This window comes from Brienomyrus brachyistius, chromosome 10 (assembly GCF_023856365.1).
Source record: "Brienomyrus brachyistius isolate T26 chromosome 10, BBRACH_0.4, whole genome shotgun sequence".
NCBI lineage: Eukaryota > Metazoa > Chordata > Actinopteri > Osteoglossiformes > Mormyridae > Brienomyrus > Brienomyrus brachyistius.
The window spans coordinates 7,717,419-7,734,236 of NC_064542.1; the positions used below are offsets into that span (position 1 = coordinate 7,717,419).

Below are 16,818 nucleotides of genomic sequence, written 5' to 3' on the forward strand. Positions count from 1 at the left end.
GCCGGATTTAGGTTTACAATGAAATAATAAAGATTTGCCGTAAGATTGCTCATGGATGAGTATGAAAGTTGAGTTTCGCGCCAGATGCGTTAGGCTTGGCAACCCTGCTTTCCGTGTGCGTCTGTCTCTGACTTTTGGTGGACAGTGACTCAGTGTTAGAGTACGTATTAGGAGCCACTTGCATTCATAATAATTAATTTCTTTTTCTTCTTATGTTCCTCTGCCATAAAACATGAAAGCAGCTCCAAAACCCATGACTCCGACCTCCTTGTATTTCCCCGAAACTGTATTTTCAACATAAAAACCACGGACCTGGCAACTCGGCCTGCAGACTACTTACAAGGTAATAAACACACATGTAAATGAGTCTGCAGACTTGCCTCAAACTGAAAATCACACGCCAGCCAGCTGACCAAAGTTGGCAACCATGCTAATATTATTAAACTCACGCAAACCCATGGCATGAGGGTTCATGATGTAAGTCATAGTCTGCTCAGTCTGGAGTATCTGCTCATAGTCACTGTCCACTTTAGCTGAGGTGTTGGCTTAAGTGCTTGATGAGAGAATCCTTCAGTGGGAGGCTTATATCACCAAGGAGTTCCACTGAGGGCCACAGGAGATCCTTCAGCGAGAGGCTTATATCACCATGGAGCTCCACTGATGGCCACAGGAGATCCTTCAGCGGGAGGCTAATATGACCAAGGAGTTCCACTGAGGGCCACAGGAGATCCTTCAGCGAGAGGCTTATATCACCATGGAGCTCCAAAGAGGATCACAGGAGATCCTTCAGCGGGAGGCTTATCTTACCAAGGAGTTCCACTGAGGGCCACAGGAGATCCTTCAGTGGGAGGCTTATCTCACCAAGGAGTTCCACTGAGGGCCACAGGAGATCATTCAGCGAGAGGCTTATATCACCATGGAGCTCCACTGAGGATCACAGGAGATCCTTCAGCAGGAGGCTTATATCACCATGGAGCTCCACCAAGGGCCAGAGAAGATCCCTCAGCGGGAGGCTTATATCACCGAGGAGCTCCACCGAGGGCCACAGGAAATCTGCAATTATTGTTGTTAGGTATCATTAGAAATCATTGTAGTGATTCAGCTTTACAGGCACAGGTTGTATAATTGAGACTTTAAAAAGATCATTAGAAGAACAAGCTGAATACCTTTGTATTTGGATTTTAACTAAACGAGACCCAATTTATCCTATAACGTTGAGTATTAATTTTCCATGCTTTCTGCATTTAATGGTTTTCTCCAAAGCTGGGGCGACGATTACCAGTCCTCAAGGCAGCCACATGTCCCAGGACCAGTGAAGCAAAGCAGCGAAAGGGGAATGAGGTCACAGAGAATGCTGTAGAGATCGCCTTGAGCGGCAAGATGCCCCTGCCCCTTTGACCAACCTGATGTCACTGATGTAAGATCCAGTGCCAAAACTGCAGCCCTGGTTTCAGCGCGAGTTTGTAAAAGGGCTATTAAGAAAGACACGCCGAATTCTGAACGACCCCTCTGGCTGCGCTTCAGCTTGTCTGGAACAATCATCAGCCCTGAGACCTTGAAGCTGTAGGTTGAAAATGCAGCTATACAGGCCGGACACAAGAGGGTGCTCCAAAGCCTGAGGAAACCTTATTTTTCAGTTTTGTGATAAACTGTCCCTTTAAAATCAGTTAAAAAAAACAATAACTCAAAGGAAGTAGTGTGTCCTGGCAATGCTAAGCTGCAGTGCATGTACTTGTGCTCCTGTGACAGTGGAACTGACAGACATTCCTTTTTCTGCATGCATGCCACGCTTCCAGGTGAATCGTGCTGTATTCTGTATTCTGGGACCTCATACACACACTGCAAACAATAGGTCAGGGGTCCCCAGTGAAACTTCTTGACCAAGACACTCACCTAATTGGTAAGCATTATATATTTAATGGGGTATATGTGTGGGTTTTTGGACAGTGACTAGAAATTGGTTTGGAATAATGCATCGCAGTCTATGCTGTAGCGTATAAGCTTGTTTGAACTATGTAGTTGACTGCATGATTATTTTATCAGAAATGCTGCATCATCCACTTATATCACAGAATGCAGGGTTTTAGGTGACACCATCTGAGCTGGAGTCCTGGTTCGGTCCCATGGAGGGGTGACATTGTGGATGTGACTTACTGTACGAATTGCAACATCATGGGTGCAGATTTCCGTCTGCTCCCCTACACAGGCTGGTGTGGAGAACTGACTCATTGATGGATGATGATTGGAGGCTATGCCCTTGACCACAGTTCACACCCTGCTTTTTCAGGTCCAGAGAGTACAAGTCCAGACCAAGATTTTGTTTCGACCAACCAGTTAAGTATAAAGAGTCACAGTCACAGAGGACTCAGCTGGTTGGTTGAAACAAAATCTTGGTCTGGATTTGTACTCTCTGGACCTGAAATCTCCACCTTGGAGAATTAGAAACTGAAGAGACCACAAGGGGTTTAAATAAAAGCAGGTAAGTAACACAAGATCTTACAAAGACTTCAACTAAGCACAATGACACCCTGAGTGGACACAGACAGAACAGGGTACTCAGTGGGGAGCATCCAAAAGCAACATGTGCAGTAGCCGACAGAGGAAAAGAGCAGGGGCAGGTACGTAACACACAGGTAAGGGGGTCTAACAAGGGACCTATGCACTGCAGGTGAAAAAAACAATAATAATATAATATTGACGTTTACCTATTTTAAAAAATGTAAACAATATTTAAAAAATAGGGACATACCATTTTCTTTGTAAAGTCTATGAAACCCTAAAAATAATTTGTCGGTTTACATTTTGTTATTGGTGTCATATAAAAAATGTTGCACAATGGTTTAGAATAAATTTCTGTTTCCAATAAAATTCTGTGGCTCCAGTGGTTTTGACCTTTTTCAAAAACATTCCAACTGGTTTGCCGACCCCTGACCTAGGGGAACACAGGGAGCACGACGGGATGAACAGCGACACCCACAAAAAACAGGGTACTTAGCGCAACAACGGACTAAATAGGACAGTGCCAGGATGGATCCTGACATTTACATCGCGAAACCCAGCAATTTCAATAAACTGTGTATAGATTTTTAAATTCACTGTACTGTATGTATATGTCAGGTTCGCTCATCACAAACATTTGGATTTATATAGGTTTATTGTAATGATTTTAAACATTACATGATTATTAGTGACATATATTGGTTCCAGCATCTTATAAACAGCCAGCCTACTGGGATTTTTACGTACTGTAGTGTCCGCAATATACAGGGAATGGTGTGATAAATAAAAAGAAAATCAGTCAGGGGCAGTTTTGTGGCTGAAAATGTCTTTTTTACTGTTAAAGGTTAGAGGAGAATCGCCAGACTTGTTAAAGTTAACAGGAAGCCCACGAGTGAAAAAGTAACCTCACTGGTGTGCAGAACTGAACTGTAGAAGTGGTCCTGACGATCCAATGTTGCATCTGTACACTGTATGGACAAAAGTATTGGAACACCTGGTCATATCACCAACAGAATCTTTTATGACATCCCATTCTAAATCCATAGGTACTTCTCATGCTCAACAGAGTTAGATGAGTTAGAAAGGCTATTATTACTGTGGATAAAGGAAAGGCGACTGAATACACTAGGAAAATTATTGGTGTTTCTGGTAAATTACACACGTTATACCACCCTTTTTTATTATGAAAAGGTTAGTTAAGGGGTGCTTTGGGAGGTTCGGAATGAATTATGGGTATTTCCTTTTCTTATAGGAAAAATAGTCTTGACTTTCGACCAGCCCATGCGAATGAATTGAGTTTGTAAGTCAAGTGTCCACCGTATAACCAAAACAAACAAATATGACTCAAACTACAAATAGCATGATACAGTATGTATACAAATCTCTTATACAAAATGCATAGGGGTACAATTTGTATTTGATTTCCTGATCTTACATTAAGAGAAAATTAAAAATGTGGTGGCTTAATGTTTAGGGAAGCGCACTTGTAATTGAAAGATTGCAGGTTCGAATCCCCGACCAGCAAGGTACCACTGAGGTATCCTGAGCAAGGTACCACCCCCCAAGCACTGCTCCCCGGGCGCTGAATTAGCTGCCCCCTGCTATGTCACATATGGGTTAAATGCAGAGGACACATTTCATTGCGCTGTGGTGTGTCGACCTTGACCACTGATCACCAAATTCTAAAATGAGTGCGTTACCAGTTAAATTGAAAAGAGAAGCTGAAATATGGTTAAAATATGAGTAGCTATCAGACCGCTCATCACTGACATATCACCCAACTTATTAAACAGGACTGCTTATCATAGAGGCTGAGCCTATGAACACCCCCCTCCGCCGAGATCGTTTCACACTGAAAAGGCCAGTTAGGCCAAAGCTGGGTGTCCCTCTTAATGCGATGCCATGACAGGTCAGAAGGACTGGACACTGCCGCAAACGTCCATCTATCTGTGTTATGAGCCACCCACCACATCTCTCTACAGGCTTCATGCAACATGCATGAGTGAGCCAGTTATTCGCTTCCACCCACAAGCAGGGGAATGATTTTTAAGAGAAAGGTCAGCTGTGAACTGCATATTAAAGCCATCTAATAAGTACTGATCATATATTAAAATTAAGTGAGTGAGATAAATAGATTGACAGATAAACAGACAGAGATAGAGAGATTAGTAAAAAAAAAAGCAGAAAGATGGTTGACCCACTGACAAAAAAGTAGCGAAAGGTACATCTCTTTCAGTGTTGACTGGTTGTAAGACTGAGATGTAAAGAAAACAATCAACGCTATCGCAACTAACCACATGTCTGCATTTGGAAAAAATATTTTTTATCGTATTATTATACCTCAAACCAAGCATTTGCAACGCGTCATTTATTTTGCAAAACAATTTCAGAGGTAATAAAATCAATATCAAACTGCAATTGCTGGTAGATGGTTAATTTGAGCTGAAGCGCCAACAGGAGGCGCTGTATCCATATGAAATGTTTGAAGAGGGTTTTTTTTTTAATGCAAAATTACATTCGCTCATTAATAGTGTAGTAATATTTGCAGTACCTTAAAATGACACAAAAATTTCATTGAATGTTTGCAGAACCTTAATATTACATACAGGGATCGTCAACCTGTCCGTGTACTATGTAGGCGACGTTTTAAATACCGTGTCTGAATTTAGAGCACGCTGTCCGTCAGAATTTCCCGTGGTGCTGAGCAGGGCCATGCAGAGACGTTTCGGGGGGCAGGTGCCCGACTGGGAGTGGTCCCTCTCGCTAAATTTTGTTTGATCGTCAAGTGATGGAAAAGGACCCCACGGGGTCACAAAGGGGGGCACTTAATCATTCGGGCAAAAGGGGCAGGTGCAGCCAGGCACGCGCCCCTGAACATCCCTGGTGATGACCCCTGATTACTTGAAATTGTATTCTACCATATCTTTATGCTTTGTTATTTCTGTAATGTTTCTTTGGATGTTTCTTCTTGTATCTATTGAAAGCTGACCGTTGACAATATCTGGCCCTTTCTTCTTAAAATTCGTTTCCGAATCTGCTATATCACAAATCCCATATTTTATTGGATTAGTTTGTGCAAATAAATTTAATCGTTTTGTGACATTTTCATTTCAATGCTCCATAACACTGCCGCTCAGACAGGTGAAATCTATGCATGTTTTAAGATATTTCTTATCAGAAATCCTGATAAAATGTCATTGATAAAAATCTCGCTTTAACACAGCACTGGTGAATCCTTATTTGTCAGGTGTCACAGACAGAGTGAAGTTGTGCAAGTCATCCAATAATACTGGACGCCTGAGATGACAGGTTGCGTTTGAAGTCCAGAAATCCCCACGTTACTAGTGCCTCGGTTTTCTGTAGTCAGAGAAGAATGTCCAGCCCGCATGTTTGCATGCACGGGGCATGTAGATCCCTTTCAAACACACAGCTGCGAACTTGTCCGGCGGGCGCCGCGGTTTTGGGCTCGCGCCGTAAATCACGGAATCACTTCCCGAAGAAAGTTGACAGCGCGAGCCACGCAGCAAGTTCGGGCCGCGCGGTGTGCGCGCGGAGAAAGCGCCGCTGTAGGCGGCGCGAGAGAAACGGGCAAATTTGAAGTACGTCATTAATATGGCGCCAAAAGACTTTTAAGTATGAGCGTTATTTATTTATTTATTTGGTAAGGTTGCAGGAGCTCGCGTACGCCTGTGCAAAATCACGGGAGGGGGGTGGGGGAGAGGGAGCGCAAGATTGAAGGGGAGATGGGAGAGGGGGGAGGGAGCAGGACGAGATAAACGTTTTGGTAGCAGCGCGTTGCGAAACTAAACTGATCCGACTTGCACGCAGCCTTTTTTATATGAAACATTCGCCTTTATGCAAAACCAAGAAAGGGGATCAATCAGTTTGAGGAAAATTAAAAACTGATAGAGGAAACCATCATGGACCTAGATTACTAATAGAAAATGCCGCATGATTAGCTCCGAGCTAAGGCGGGCTAGTTAGCCAAGACTATTAGCTAATAATCTGTATTTCGGAGGGGGTCGCTTCAAAGTCAGGTACAGGAAACACACCACAGAGATGCGAATAATAACTGCGTAGGCGGTGTGCTCCACTGCTTCGCGAAGCGCCTGCACCTACCCACCTAGCTAGCCAACCTGCTACCCAATGAAAGTGCCACTTAGCAAAGCTAGCTAGCCACCTACTTTAGTTTTACTCCTAGGGGAGCATCCAAGGCTGTCAGCGGATCGGCGTGGGATGCAAGCTAACGTTACTGCTAACTATCTTCGTAGGATTATCGCCACTGCCGATGATCTCCTGATTTTGCACCGCCGTCCATTGCAGATTCGGACTCCTTTCGACCGGCTCCCCTAACTGCTTGCCAGCAAGGTAGGAATCCCGCCTTTCTGGGCTTCGATTATCAGTGCATTTATTTTATAAGATAAGTTTCGACTTTGTGGAAAACCCTGCAGATGGAGTTGCGATAGCGGGAGGCGAGATGAGCGTCGCAGGGGCGGCGCGGGATACTGCCCTGATGACGGTGACAAGTAGCCGGGCATGCTTAACTTTTTACGGCGGTCGAACATCGCCCAGCGTTAGTTAGATCTTTACATTTTAAAAAGCTACAACGAGGGCGATCTGCGGGTGGAGGGACTGCCGGAGCTCGGGGCGTGAAGGCGGGCGGGGAGCTGCGCGTCTCTCGGCTGGCATCGCCGCTCCGCCGCACAAGTTGTAGTTGCGCGAACTTGCAGCCCGAGAGGCTGAGCACCATCTCCAGTGCGCACCTCGCAGTTTGGCGGATGCATGTGCCGCTCTCTCTACCCACTCGTGTCTTATGCCGAGTTGCCGGCTGCAAGTACCTGAAGCCGGCGGAAAGGCTCCGCTGCCAAGCCGCGCTCACTTCGCTGGGGGTGGGGGGAGCGCAGCTGAAACGTGACGGGATTGTTTTTTTGGGGGGGGGGGGGGGTGATCAGGACACACTACGCAGCGATCTGCTACCTCACGAAATGCTGGGTATTGAGAGCGAAACGGGGCCGGAAAAGCACGCTGGGCTCCCAGCGAAAGCGGCCGCCGCTCCCGGTCTGCGCTGCGCAGGGCCGCCCGTAGGGGGCGTGGCTGCTGTTTACCTTGCCGAAGTCTAACTCGCGGCAGGCCTCCCGGGGACTCCCAGCAGGCCTGCATTTCATGTCCTTTTTTTAATTGCGCTTGATGAAATGGATCGTCGCAGTAAGGCCTGTTCCTTTTTTGGAAGCGTGTCTGGGGAATCGGGTTGAAGAATAAGTACATGGAGCGTAAAAGCCGGCTAGCTCGCTCTTTGCAGCGGATATAAATGTCACCCCTGCACTCGTGGTTCGCTTCTCGCCGCCCTCTGACAGGAAGGAGACTGTTGGGCTGAGCCTCAGATGTGTTAGGGCAGTGAATCGTCGCTGGGTGGAGAGTGGAGACTTGCTCACATCACCAGTAGCATCCTGTTCGCTGGGCTCCTCCACCGGGGGGGGGGGGGGGGGGGGTTACAAATGAGGTGCAGCTCTGCCTCCACCATTAGGCTCAGATCTGCATGTGTGAGGCTGTGGGGGCCAAGGAGTCCAGCTCTCCTTTGCCAGAAAAGCTCACCATGGAATGCCACAGATGATCTGGCTATGCCGCAGATTGCTCTTAGCCTGGCTGTTTGTGGTCCCGTACCACCAGAACCTTCTATCGGTATGGAGCGACGACTGAATATATTAAATGCCTTTTTCTGACTCATAATTCTGTTTCTTTTTACATTGGAAGCACTGTGGCTAGTTCAGTGAGGACTGACCTTTCCTGAATATTTTATGTGCAAAAATAAAAATTAATAAAAAGAATGTCCCGGCTGAGGTGTATGTTCAGGCTGGGATTTTTGGCGAAATGATCAGAATAGATATCGGCAGCCAGGACGGATTTTAAAGCTGTTTGTTCTCATGTCCCTTGGCGGTTCCTCCACTTCTTTTCAAGGTCCCTGCTGTCCCTGTTCATGGCAGGAGCCAAGGTGGCGCCCATTGTCATCCGCTGTCGCCCCTCGCTGATTTGGGGGCTTTACAGTTATAGGCAGATTCCACGCTCTGTGTGTCCACTTTGCAGGAAAGTCAGGAGTGATTTGGAGACACACACACACCCACAGGAACACGTACAATATTTATTTTTGGAGGAAACATTAAAATGCAGCACAGGTTGGAATAATTTTTGCTGTTTTTCTAAGTGCAGCAGTTGGTGATGATTTATTTATTAAAACTGTATTTTTTCCCCCCTGCTCTGCTGATGGCTGTTACAGTCCTCTACAGCATCAAGGTCATCCGGAGATTTCGCAGCGATTGCCAGTGCCCCCACCAAAGCCCCCCCCCCACCCCCCCCCCCCCCCCCCCTTGAGTGTGAATGCAGTAGGGTCAGCGGCAGCACTGCACGTGCTCCTGAATGGGTCGTAAATTAAACGCACAGGTGCAGGAAATGATGCTAATGGTGTCATTCAGGCTGCTGGCAGAGTCCCATGGAAAGGGCTGATGTTTACACAAAAGAGCGAGTGGTAAGTGGGCTGTTCCGCTCCATGCTGATAACGTATTATGGCGACAAGGTGGGTCGCTGGTTTGAGGATGTCGCGGGGGAGGGGGAAGGTTCAAGTGCCGCTTTTCATGCTGAGCTTCGGCGCCGTTCCAGCCTCTGGGGGTGGGGTGACACCTGCATGGCTTGTGTGGCTTTGTGGGCAGGCCGGATGATGATGATGATGATGATGATGATGATGATGTCGCCGATATTGGCACTCTTAGTGAGTCTTACTGGAGCTTTATTCCTAAGCTGCTAGGGTCCTGACGTTTGCTTGGAGCCCATGTGCTCAATCTCGGACTGAGTTCATAACTTTTGTCTGCGCTGCTGTGAGAACTAGACCTCCCCGTGCGGTGCTGCCCCCTATGGGCCATGCCAGGGAGCGTGGTAAGGGCTTGGGTTGGGCCCTCTGGGGAATTGTGGAGAAGCCGTTACTTTGTGGTTGTGTCTCGCTTGGTGCCGTGAGAATCGCTACATTGCTCCCCACCCCACCCCCATGTCATTGAGAATACCAGTTTCTAAGTTTCTAGACCTTTATTCAGGTATTCCTTCTTGCCATACAACAGTCTTCATTTGGGGTCGTCCTTTCTATATTTTGTTTTCCATTCCTTAATGAGGCATGGCTTTGTGTCTGGGTAGCTAATGTTAGTCAATGAGATTCGCTGTTACCAAGCTGCGCTGGGCTTAGCTATTTTCTCAATGGTTCTTTTCCCATCTGCCATCGCATTCCATGCCCTTGCAAGGCCTGGGTCTATTGACAGCTTAAACTGCAGCTGTACTTCATTGCCTTCTAGTGTCAGTTTTGCCTTGCAGATCTTAATCGCTTTGGAAAGGATGCTGATTACAGTCAATTTATGGCGTAAGGTGCCAAATTATATTGAATTGGAACTGAAATTCAGTGCTCCATAGTTCTCCACTTGTTGTGCACCCTGCTTGATAAATGCTTGCTCTGCAGCACTTGACACAGGAAATAATTTGATGTAGAGCAGAGATCTTTGGGCTGGGAAGCTGGGGGAGAAGTGGGGGGAACTGGAGTCATTATCGGAGCTTCCTCAAAGGAGGAGGAGATGAAATGAATCAATGCTGTTTTTTTTTTTTATTAAATAATCAGAAAAGCTATTGCTTTAAAAAGGCTGAGGTGTCACTGGGAGTGGAGATAGCCCTTTACAGTATTAAGTGAAAGTTTGGGCAAGACTGTGAGTTTGGGCTGCAGACTCCCACTGCAGTTTGTCTTTTTTAGCGAATAGCCCTCGTCTTTCTGACAGTGCAGCCCAGTGCTGAATGAAAGCGTTCTCTCCCGAGCTTTGAAACCAGCTGACCATTAATGAGAAACTAATCCTGCGCTTGTATTTTGGAACTGGATCAAGTCACCTGCATTTTTCTGACATGAGTGACATAAATGTCCCTCGTGGGATTTTTGGTTTGGAACCTTGCAGTCACGAATGGGGCATATGGGCACGTTTGTAGGGAATAGGTGCACAGTCGTTACCAAGGGGACACTGGCCTGGTGGCGGGGGGGCCGGCTGCACTCATGGACAAGGCTGGTCTCGGCGGCTGCACTAGTTCAAGCGGCGCGGTAATGTAATCCAATTTGGCCGCAGTTAAAAGCGCAGCATGCTAGCTCCCCGCTACGGGGACGGCAGGTACGTTTATCTAAGCCCCTTTCTCCTCCGCTGAGTCGTTTGCTTTGTGATGTGAGGTGAGCACAAAGAGCTACCTTTGGACACCATTCTGCCAGCTCACCATGGCACTTTGTGGCATAAGGGGAAGACAACGTTTTATTCAAACCATTCCTCAACGAAAAGCCTTATCCATGGAATAGGAAATGTTTTTTTTTTATATATACATCTCCTTTTGGTTGGTTGCTGCATTTTAATTTTTATTTTTCGGTGCATGAACTTCCGTGCCCTGCTGTGAAGAAAGTGCCTCCGTTTGAGTTGCGGTTCCCTCTCTCAGGTGCTAAAAAGCTGTTAGATGGATTTGTCCTCAGGTGTGAAACTGCCACCTCAGAAAATGGCCCTGGGTTTTTTGCGCCTGGCTTCTGCTTTCAGCTGTGTCCCGCGACGCAGATGACTGGAAAATAGGCTGTCAGGGAGTGAGCTTATGCCTTGACAGCCATATGTTTGTAACGTGCTGCATGCCGCACATGCAGGTCACTTTGAGGGGGAAAAAAGCATCTTCTGATGAACGTGAATCCGAACACAGCAAATGTGAAATGGCCAGAGGAGACCCGCCCGGGTGTGGCTGTGGAACGTCCTATTAGATGGACCTGAATGGAGTTACATCGTCAGGATGGTTCATGCCCCGATGTCTTGAAACATACCAGACCTGGGTGCCGGGTCCGGCGTGGTTCACCGGCTCGGGAGTATCGCTCAGCCGCTTATTCATCTTTTTTCATACCCCCCCCCCCTTATTTTTCCCCCCAACAGATGGAGACTGAGAATAAGAGGAGGAAGTACTCGACCAGCAGCAATGACTCAGACACCACTGACAGTAAGTAGATACTTTGCCAGGAAGGAGGTGGTTGCAGGAGGGACTGTGATCAGCTGACCCTTATTAACCCCTCGTGAGTGAGTCAGCTCGGCCTCCGATGAGTAAAGGGGTTGGGGGGGGCAGCAGTACGACAGCTGCCTAAGTTAGCAGGGTGGACTGAGGGAGGGGAGGGGGTAGAGTCCATACTCTGGTTGCCAACATGCTGATGCAGAATGACTCCTCAGAGAGCCTGTGTTTTCCATGGCAACAGGTTTTCCGGATCAGACACGTTAAATCACCTATTTGGGGCGACTGAGTATTTTGGAGGGATTTTTGTATGTAACATATGATTTAAACTGTGCTCTAGGGCTTGTTTTACATGTCGTGAACCTATCTGCCGATGGGCAGTCTGCCTTTGAAATGCTATGACCTATTGCTGTAAGTTTCCTACCACTGCGTTTAATCTCTAACACTCTGTGGTCAGAGAGGTGTGAAAACAATATTTTTTTGGCACTATGTATAAAATGTTGTGTTCAAGACATGACTTCCCTTTACTGGTTACCACCCCCTTCACCAGTAGCAAACTGTTAAAGTGGGAAACTCGGCTGGGAACGATGTTCATTTGAAAGACTTGGTTAAATGCCCAAACCTGTCCGTTCCACGTCAACTTGAATTTCAGGCCAACTGCCAGCGCCGTTCCCATTGCCCACCCCCGGGTCTGAGAGAACGATTATCCGGAAGCATGGACTTACTGCCTCCAGACAGGAGGGCTGTTTGCTGTCGACTGTGACGTCTGTGATTGCTTGCTTTTTGGTATATGCAGTAAGCATCCAGCCATGAGCCTGATGACGAAATGAACATGTGTAAACCGGCGATTTCAGAGGGCTGGTGGAAGAACTTGCCCAGAACACTGCTAGGGGGTGTTTTGTACCTCTTCCTGTAGCCAATAAAATCCTAAGCTGCAACTCTTAAAACCCGTAAGTTATTGTGAAGATGTATGATCAGGGATGGACATAACTGGTACGCAAGTAGGCATTCACCTTTAAAAATGATGCGTGCGAAAATCGATTGTGGTACCAGTATAAATGCGTGCTTATTTTATGTGCATTTGTGCTGATATGAAAACAAAATATATTGTATTTTTGTCTTTTAACTCTACCTTCATTTGCGGGATACAGGTTAAAATGCAAGGTATATTCTTGTCATAGTAGCGTAAATGCAGATTTGCACCCATAGCTTCTCAGACGGGCTCTGGATCCCTGTCAGCCTGCATATGACGAGCAGATGTAGTAAAAGGATGGATGGCTTTGTGGTTTTATTCTTGGTTCAGTGTTCGGCTCAGCAGGGAAGGACGGTTCACTGTTGGGCCCCTGAGCAAGACCCTAACGCTTTTCGGGCCTTTTTTGGAGAAGATTGAGGGTGAAATTGATGAATATTTTTGGTTGGACAGAACCAAAGTGTGATATCTGGACAGAGAAATGAGAAGTTGAATCTGAAATGTTCTGGGCCAGTTTTGACACTTTCCTCCAGTCAGTGCACTTACCTGCCTTTACCTCGTTATAAATGCTGACTGGGGAGTGAGATGATAATGACAATTCAAGGTGATGCTGTGATTTGCTAGTCCACAATTAGTAAACTAATTGGGGAGTTGCAGCAGAAACCCGCAAACACTGCCGCCCTTTCTGGATACGATTGGCCACCCCTCAGTTATGGTCAGCTTGCTCTCTCATATCAGTAACAGCGAGTGACTACAGTATATTTGACTGATGAAGGGCACAGTGAAAGGACAGAACAGACGAAGGGCTTGCGATCAAAGGGTTTAATAGACAGTCACTAAGAAGTATGAGCATAACGGACACTGTTCCATTAGCAGGCTGGCCTGTGTAAGCTCAGCGGGCCTGTATAGTAGGAGGTCTGTGAAGATGGCCAGTTTGGCAGACAAGGCTCTTTAACATTAGGGGATGCAGTGTGCAGCCAGGGGTGAACGACACTAATGAGGTTCCGCATCTGAGGGGACGGGGTGAACGACACTAATGGGGTTCCGCATCGGAGGGGACGGGGTGAATGACACTAATGGGGTTCCGCATATGAGAGGACGGGGTGAAGGACACTAATGGGGTTCCGCATCTGAGGGGACGGGGTGAATGACACTAATGGGGTTCCGCATTGGAGGGGACGGGGTGAATGACACTAATGGGGTTCCGCATATGAGAGGACGGGGTGAATGACACTAATGGGGTTCCGCATCGGAGGGGACGGGGTGAACGACACTAATGGGGTTCCGCATATGAGAGGACGGGGTGAACGACACTAATGGGGTTCCGCATATGAGAGGACGGGGTGAACGACACTAATGGGGTTCCGCATATGAGAGGACGGGGTGAACGACACTAATGGGGTTCCGCATCGGAGGGGACGGGGTGAATGACACTAATGGGGTTCCGCATATGAGAGGACGGGGTGAATGACACTAATGGGGTTTCGCATATGAGAGGACAGGGTGAACGACACTAAAGGGGTTCCGCATATGAGAGGACGGGGTGAATGACACTAATGGGGTTCCGCATATGAGAGGACGGGGTGAATGACACTAATGGGGTTCCGCATCGGAGGGGACGGGGTGAACGACACTAATGGGGTTCCGCATATGAGAGGACGGGGTGAACGACACTAATGGGGTTTCGCATATGAGAGGACGGGGTGAACGACACTAAAGGGGTTCCGCATATGAGAGGACGGGGTGAATGACACTAATGGGGTTCCGCATCGGAGGGGACGGGGTGAATGACACTAATGGGGTTCCGCATCGGAGGGGACGGGGTGAATGACACTAATGGGGTTCCGCATCGGAGGGGACGGGGTGAATGACACTAATGGGGTTCCGCATATGAGGGGACGGGGTGAATGACACTAATGGGGTTCCGCATCTGAGGGGACGGGGTGAATGACACTAATGGGGTTCCGCATCGGAGGGGACGGGGTGAACGACACTAATGGGGTTCCGCATATGAGAGGACGGGGTGAATGACACTAATGGGGTTCCGCATATGAGGGGACGGGGTGAACGACACTAATGGGGTTCCGCATATGAGAGGACGGGGTGAACGACACTAATGGGGTTCCGCATATGAGAGGACGGGGTGAACGACACTAATGGGGTTCCGCATATGAGAGGACGGGGTGAACGACACTAATGGGGTTCCGCATATGAGAGGACGGGGTGAACGACACTAATGGGGTTCCGCATATGAGAGGATGGGGTGAACGACACTAATGGGGTTCCGCATATGAGAGGACGGGGTGAAGGACACTAATGGGGTTCCGCATCTGAGGGGACGGGGTGAATGACACTAATGGGGTTCCGCATATGAGGGGACGGGGTGAACGACACTAATGGGGTTCCGCATATGAGAGGACGGGTGTGAACGACACTAATGGGGTTCCGCATATGAGAGGACGGGGTGAACGACACTAAAGGGGTTCCGCATATGAGAGGACGGGGTGAACGACACTAAAGGGGTTCCGCATATGAGAGGACGGGGTGAACGACACTAATGGGGTTCCGCATCTGAGGGGACGGGGGTGAACGACACTAATGGGGTTCCGCATCTGAGGGGACGGGGTGAATGACACTAATGGGGTTCCGCATCTGAGGGGACGGGGTGAATGACACTAATGGGGTTCCGCATCGGAGGGGACGGGGTGAATGACACTAATGGGGTTCCGCATATGAGGGGACGGGGTGAATGACACTAATGGGGTTCCGCATATGAGGGGACGGGGTGAATGACACTAATGGGGTTCCGCATCGGAGGGGACGGGGTGAACGACACTAATGGGGTTCCGCATATGAGAGGACGGGGTGAACGACACTAATGGGGTTCCGCATATGAGAGGACGGGGTGAACGACACTAATGGGGTTCCGCATATGAGGGGACGGGGTGAATGACACTAATGGGGTTCCGCATCTGAGGGGACGGGGTGAATGACACTAATGGGGTTCCGCATCGGAGGGGACGGGGTGAACGACACTAATGGGGTTCCGCATATGAGAGGACGGGGTGAACGACACTAATGGGGTTCCGCATATGAGAGGACGGGGTGAATGACACTAATGGGGTTCCGCATATGAGGGGACGGGGTGAACGACACTAATGGGGTTCCGCATATGAGAGGATGGGGTGAACGACACTAATGGGGTTCCGCATATGAGAGGACGGGGTGAACGACACTAATGGGGTTCCGCATATGAGAGGACGGGGTGAACTCAAATCCAATTATCTATGTTCTGGGGGGCGGCTTGAGCAATTGAAATGCAGGCATACGTTCCATACTCTGAGACTATCAGCAGCTGTTTGCTGTGTGTCCATTCTGGCAGATTTGTGTCTGTCTCCTGGTTAGACTGTTAATGCGGCTTGCAGTGCCTGATCTTTTTTGTAATTTGATGCAGGTCACGTGACTTCCTGGTCAAAGAGCTCTAGGAACACGGGCACCAACAGCACCTGGGTGCGGCAAGAGCAGAAGAAGCTTTCAGAGGTGAGTGTCCTGTGAGGGAAAGGTAACTTCTGGCCAGGAGGTGGCTGAATCGGGAGTCAAACCATTGTCTTCCTGGCTCTGATGAAATGAAAACAGATGCTTAACTGCAACAAAATGTCACCAACTACGTGGGAGGGTGTCCAGAATCTATTGATACCAAGTTACGGCGCATCAGCTGGGCAGGGGAAACAGTCGAGAAGCTGGGGTGGTCGAAAGGATGGAAGGGACATCGCTGGAGCTCGAGCTTAGTGAGAGCTAAGCGAGGACTTTGGAGATGCTGTATAGCTTATTCTGTCGGACTGATTATGGATTCTGCCTCTTAGGTTTGATGGTGAACTTCCTTGTCTTGGGAAGCTAACGTCTGGGTGATCGGACTGACGATAAGCACAGCTCGCGGTGTGATTTACACAGGCAGTCCTCGCTTTACCATGGATACACTTGCGATATTCCAAGTTTACGGTGGTTCCATGGCCACGCATATTCAGCGTTCATCAAACTTGTAATCTGATTTGTTCCCGAGTTTGCGATATGCCGTTCCATAGCGATGACTGGTGACGCCAGCATCCGTGCATCCGCACGTCCAGCCTCTGCAGCGATCGCAAACGTAAACATCTCCTGCAGTGTTTAACAACATACTATACAGTGTTTTTTCCCTGAATGATTCATCATATAATATTTAAATTAGGATATTTTCGGCTTACGCCGGGTTCGGCGGAATTGTGGTCCCCCTGTCTTTGGTTTACAATATGCATTGCTGATTTAAGATGCAGTTT

At 48.1% G+C, this 16,818-nt stretch overlaps 1 protein-coding gene across 3 annotated transcripts in view; it reads left to right on the forward strand.

The window, feature by feature from the left end:
• Positions 1-5,990: 5,990 nt before the first annotated feature.
• LOC125750479 (E3 ubiquitin-protein ligase Jade-2-like) overlaps positions 5,991-16,818 on the forward strand; it is a 45,237-nt gene continuing 34,409 nt past the window's right edge. The window contains exons 1-4 of one of the 3 annotated variants that reach the window (XM_049028335.1): positions 5,991-6,098; positions 6,771-6,867; positions 11,466-11,529; positions 15,960-16,045. In XM_049028335.1, coding sequence (XP_048884292.1) covers positions 11,466-11,529; positions 15,960-16,045 — 150 coding nt within the window. In that variant the 5' untranslated portion in view covers positions 5,991-6,098; positions 6,771-6,867. Of the gene's footprint in view, positions 6,133-6,228; positions 6,868-11,465; positions 11,530-15,959; positions 16,046-16,818 lie in introns of those variants that run through there. The other 2 variants (XM_049028333.1, XM_049028332.1) reach the window with 2 other exon arrangements.